Source organism: Eleginops maclovinus, chromosome 20 (genome assembly GCF_036324505.1).
Source record: "Eleginops maclovinus isolate JMC-PN-2008 ecotype Puerto Natales chromosome 20, JC_Emac_rtc_rv5, whole genome shotgun sequence".
Lineage (NCBI taxonomy): Eukaryota > Metazoa > Chordata > Actinopteri > Perciformes > Eleginopidae > Eleginops > Eleginops maclovinus.
The window spans coordinates 6,938,778-6,945,015 of record NC_086368.1 but is presented as its reverse complement, the minus strand read 5'-3'; the positions used below and the strand labels follow the sequence as shown (position 1 = coordinate 6,945,015).

Sequence of the window (6,238 nt, the reverse complement as noted above, 5' to 3'; positions counted from 1 at the left end):
ATCAAGCTGTCTACATACTTTTCCCCATATAGTGTACACTGCATATGTACATATATTCAGTTTTATCATGTTTAATACACATCGTTTTATCTGACCTTTAGCATGTCAGATGTACAGTTAAGCTCCATCCACCTCAACTGTGTCTGTTTGTGTGTGTATTTCTGTAGGTGTGTCTGTGATATTTCTAAACGTCATTCATTCTGTAACTGTCTGTACTTGTTGTTTGGCGTCTGCCTCTTCACCAACAATTCACACTTCTCTTACTGTATGTGTGCTCTTTTATGTCTTTGTGAGCACATTTTTCACAAAGTAAGTAAAGTTAAAGAAATTAGCAAATGTTTTAAAGTGGTTTTGAAATCTTTCTGTTTTGGGCTGTTTAAATTATTTCAAACTTGTTAAAATTAAATTTAAGGTAATATGTTCTTACATAAATAATTTTGTATAAAGGTTTGGTTTATAGGAAATGTCAGAGAGGGTCCTCACAAGTATAGATACATGTTTATATGAGTCTAACTAGGCTAGGTTAGCATTAACATAGCTAGCTGAGGATATGCAGGGGACTATTCTTCTTTCTGTAATCGAACACAAACACCACATTACTGTGTGTGTGTGTGTGTGTGTGTGTGTGTGTGTGTGTGTGTGTGTGTGTGTGTGTGTGTGTGTGTGTGTGTGTGTGTCGGTGTGTGTGTGTGTGTGTGTGTGTGTGTGTGTGTGTGTGTGTGTGTCGGTGTGTGTGCCCATGTGTGCCCGTGTGTTTGTCAGCTCACTCCCCAAATGGCGACGGCATTGCGAAACAACAACTCAGACGTAAAAGTAGAAGCTGATGTCAACAGCTATGAAACTAGAAACAGGAGCTGCAGATACAACAGAGAAAGGATAGCCCAACAACAGTGTCCTCTGGCAAGGCACCGATTGCTCTGTTTTATTAGATTATAAGAGAACAAACACTCGTCGGATCTGCAGGTCAAAGGCCAGTCTGAAGAGGTTGTCTATTGGCATCAAGTCCATTCTTAACACAAATGTTCACTCTCAGTCTTCATTCTTCCAAAAGATTTTTTTAGCATAAGATTGCATGACTTACTGTTATGTGAGTGGATTCAATCATCCAAGGCTGCATCAACCCACCAGACAAAGACAGTTACTGAACCCCTCACTCACTGTGGTTTTGATAATGTGAACGTTATCAAATATGTAGGAACTTTTGAATATTGTCCTGGAACCACTTTAGCTTACAGGAAAGCCCTGCAACTCGTAGTTAAAAATGCTGACCTCTGTTTGTCTGCTGAGGGCTCACAGCATCATCAGGGAGCCCTCAGCAACACAGAGACACCAACCATGGACTGTTTGCCCTCCTCTCATTAGGAAGTCAGTAATTAGGAGCCTTCGATCCCACACCAGCAGGCTCAGGAACAGTTTCTTCCACAACACCATGACATCGCTGAACTCTCACAAACTCAGCACGAGCCCACCCCACTCCCCCGACCTGACCTTCAAACTACAGCACTAGTACTACCAAACTCCCTTTCATGGCTCTTCAACCTACAGCTCCTCACACTCATTCAATAATTACGTAATCTGATTTAAACTTATATATGCCTAAAGCCCTGCACCTTATCCATAAATCCTTTAACATTCAGAATCAGAATAAGAATATCTTTATTCTTCCCACAGAAAGCAGCCAGGTATATATTGCACAGTTATTAACGGTATATATATATATATTGCATATAATAATAGTCAGTGTTGTTATATGTGTGAGGTCTACCGGGGGCCATGATGGTTATATAGTCTGACCGCTGCAGGAAGGAAGGACCTGTGGTATCTCTCTGTGAACTGACTGAAGGAGCTGCACAGTGCGGACAGGGTGTCCTAGAGTGGGTGGGACACATTCTCCTGTCTTCTACACCTCCACAGTGTCCAGAGGTACTCCCCAGGACAAAGCTGGTCTTCCTTATCAGTCTGTTAAGTCGCTTCCTGTCAGCAGTCGAGATGCTGCTGCCACAGCAGGCCACATCATAGAAAATGGCTGATACCACTACAGAGTCTACTCTTTGCACTTCTGGTTGAATGCAAACTGCATTGCATTGTACTATGTGCTATGGCTATTAAGAGAGGGCTGTTGGCTACATTTACATATTTGTTTTTATAAATGCAGCAATGAAACATAAGATGTAAGCACATTGATGTCTTTTTTCTCCCACTTTTCTTTTGGGAGAAATGTCAACTTTTAAAAAAATATTTATATTACTATATGTAATACGCTTTCTATTTATTTATTATTTATATGTTTTACTGATGCAATACATGTGAGAGAGAGAATTCAGGGATGTGGCGTACGGCAGTGGTGTAAAGTTACTGTACTTAAGTACAGTTTTGAGGTTTACTTGAGTTTTCCATTTTTCTGCTACTTTGTACTTCTACTCCACTACAATTCAAAGGTAAAAAATGTAATTTTACTTATGTACATTTATTTTACACCTTTAGTTACTTTACAGATTTGGATGAATAATGTGAAATATAAACAACACTTAAATCTTTAGTTGCACCTGGAATAAAATTCATAAGCTACCCTGCAGTATACAAAGTCATTAAAACTAGCTGCACCTTTACCAGCTCTGCTAACACTTTAATACATCAATAATTATAAAACATATCAGATATATTATTCTGAAATGGACTTACAGAATGAGTACTTTTACTTTTGGTACTTTAAGTATATTTTGATGCCAATACTTTTTACTTTTACTTGAGTAAAATTTTGAATGCAGGATTTGTACTTGTAACAGAGCATTCCTACACACTGGTACTTGAACTTTTCCCACCTCTGGTGTACGGTTTGGCGATTGTAATGAGTTTGCACCTGTCAGCCAATGTAGTAGCAAGTTAGCATTCTGTTTTCCAGGTCCTGTCTTGTAGTGTATTATAAAAAAATACTTTTAATGCATTTATTTTTACATTTTATTGTGCTAACAGGACATTTATTTATAACTACGGTAACACATACACATTCCACAGATATTGGAAAAAACATCGGTAAAGAGGGGGCCAATGGCTCATATCTGCCCCAGGAACACTCAGTTGGTTTTTCCAAACCTGATCTCATCTCTGCCTGGACGGGAAGTGCTCATCAAGAAATACAAGTGCTGCAATAGTACAAGACATTAAAACAAGAAGTGTTTTAATGTGACGTATGATACCCAAAGACTAGACTGACAGTTTGCAATGAGAGCAGAGATGAATTACTGGTAAAGTTGTGTAGTATTGATTATATACAGTTTTGTGACAGCATGTGGCCCTACATGTTTAAATCAGGCTGTAGCTAAATCTAGTAAAAATAGATGAAAACACATCGGTTTGAAATCATGAAACCAACATTTTTTTTTTACTAGTTCAAAGAGGACACAAAAAGCTAAAGAAACAAACAAATATGTGTTTGTCAGTACTGTATTTCCCCCTCACAGAGGATTATCCTGGAAATGTGTCAAAGGCAGAGTACATAATGTACAGTCAATCCCACTGACCATTTTTTTGTGCACAGTAACCAGACTCAAAGGGCATAAATTGAAGGAATAACAATATTTCTTTGTACTATACAATACCTGTATAACTGAACAACTTGTTCTCATGTATACTGTTTGCAGTTGGTTCTCTGACACATTAAAGGATCAAACAGATACTATATTAAAGTAGGTAACATTTATTACCTACTGTTTCTGAGTCTTTGACCTGTTGACATTATTAGTTTATGACACAGCAACACAAAGAGGCTTAAACCTCTCTGCCCACTTCGGATTATGTAATCCACTTCAGCCGCTCTCCATGCAGGTCCCTACTTCCTGCTCTAATGCCTGTCTAAAATGTCTATATAGGAACATTATACATCTCAAATGTTAGTTAAGATTACTTTGCTTGTGAGATTCTAGGATGCATTAGAAAAGTCTGATAAATCTGTCAATATGTCACTCCAGCATCAGCTGTTGGTAAATCAGTTAGGGTTAAAATAAAATGAAGTCATCAGTATATATTACATTTTCTGTAATTAAACCTATAAAAGGTGTCTGCACATTTACATTTAATGTTATATTTTACGGTTTTTCCCCTTTACCGCTCATCCCCATTGTTGCTGCTCCCCTAACGTGTTGTCATGTGACAGACCTGTTAGTTGAATTCATGTGGTCAGCACTCCATATTTATTTGTACATGATTAAATGTACATTATTTGCTCAGAGCAGTGAACCACTGACCCAGATAATTATATAAAAAACAACTAATTAAGACAACAAATCAGCCGAAGTTGCATCAATCAGATATTTATTTGCGATTTATTTTCTTCTGTTCTTCTTTACAGTTAATGTTTTTTTTCTTCTCAATGACAGTCTGCATCGGCCAATCATCTGCAGCTAATCCAGCCAACTCGATTCGGATTGGCTGTTCAGGCTCAATCCCACCACCCATCCCATCTCCCTTTGTGTGCAACAATAACAACAGAAAGGCAACACATTACAGGACACATTGTACTTGACCAAACATGAACCAAATGTAAACCGTAAAAAAAATACATCCGTCTAAAAAATGTCTTTTAATTTTGCATTCATTTAAGCTTTTATTCTTAAACTTATAAAAATACCAACATGGTGAGATAATTTCACTTATTTTAAGCATTTTAACATGGATTTAGGCAGACAACTGCATGAGTATTAAAACAATGACATTTCTAAAACGGTATCTGCTGTAAACTGATGGAATCATCTCACCTTGCAAGCATATTCGTAACATTTTAAGGCTTAATGAGTGGATAAGAGGACGAGATTTTCAGTGAACATGAAGGGGAACAAACCTGTCCCGAGGTTTGATTTCACACTGTCGAGAACAATATGGTCTCATGAGAATTTCCTTTCAGGTTGTCAGGATGTCACAGAACTCAACAAAGTCCCTCTGCATGAAGTTCTGGCTCTGCATCAGGTCATCTTCAGAAGGGAAATACTGCATGCTGTCCTCCTGCAGACGCAGACAGTCCTCCTGCAGTACCACGATCTGTCCTGGGGGTGCTGTTGAGCTGTGTGGGTTGGGACTGTCCAACAGGGCTCCTCTTGCATTTTCCAGGACGCCCAGGTATGAGTCCATGTCTGTGAGCTCCACCTCGCTGTCAGAGCTGCTCCCACTGTCGCTCCCCACTGAGTCGGAGCGCATGTGCAGCATCTGGTACTTCTCGTGCATCAGAAACTGGTTTGTGTTCTTGGGGGCTCGCATCCCCCTTGCTCTGTTCCCTTTGACGTTAACGGGCCGGAGGGACATCGCTGGCCTCTGGAAGTGTCTGGGATGAGCAGGGTGTCGTTGAGGGGGCTGTTGGTGAATGCGCCCCCTTGGCCAGCCTCCCACTCCTGTCCTTCGTCCCTGTATGCGCCCCCTGCAGCCCTTGGACCAGCCGTACTTCCTTCGGCTGGACGGATCCCTCTGCGGAGCCTCTTTGCCATCCTTCTGCTGCTGGCAGCTCCTCCTGCACATCATCTCTGAGAGCATTTTCTTGCAGTCTTTCTTGCGGTTGCCTCCCTTCCTCCCTGCTGCCCTCCTTCACATCCCTGCTCGTTGGCCCACACAACAACAAAGAGAGGCTGGTTTCTGTTTTTACTAGCTCAGATCACAAATGACCCTCCTCTCTCTATGTGTCTACCTTTTCACTATCCTTTCACTTTTTTTCTTGACCTCTGGCTTTGGCTGATGCATCGCCTGCTCTTCCTCTCCGTGCAGCAGCAGCTTGCCTGCTCGGCTGTCTTGCCTGTCACGCCCTCTTGTATCTATCTGATTAATCTATTTTCAATTTTCTTAAAGTCAAATTAGCTTCTTACAGTTCTGATTATTGAACTATAATGAGCTGCTAAAGGGATTTTAGGTGCTGTCTAGCTGATTTTAAGCTGTTGGTTTTTTTCTCAGTTTAAGGCCAGCAAGTGCAGTGTACTCGGTTCAGACAAGCACTGACTGTGGCTCAGCCTCCTCCTCAGAGCCTGGATAAAGAGTTGGAAGAGTCCATTCAGAGGTTTAACAGAGGGAGGGGGAGGGGGGGAGATTTTTCCACTTCTAAATAATAACATTATAATATAAAATATTTTAACAGAATATTACTCATGGTTATGTATACAACATATTCAAACATGTTTGTCTGTATGCAGGTGTGTAAGGTGTTGGGTTTTTTCGTTGTGTTAAGCATTAAACTGCTCCCTGTAGAAGGATGGTTCACTCC

The 6,238-nt window shown here is 40.4% G+C and overlaps 1 protein-coding gene across 1 annotated transcript; it reads right to left on the bottom strand.

The window, feature by feature from the left end:
* Positions 1-4,294: 4,294 nt before the first annotated feature.
* wu:fb55g09 (uncharacterized) lies at positions 4,295-5,989 on the bottom strand. Its single transcript, XM_063910896.1, has one exon. It carries the CDS (start codon positions 5,518-5,520, stop codon positions 4,897-4,899), a length of 624 nt encoding a protein of 207 aa, XP_063766966.1. The 5' UTR covers positions 5,521-5,989; the 3' UTR covers positions 4,295-4,896.
* Between the last annotated feature and the right edge of the window lie 249 nt (positions 5,990-6,238).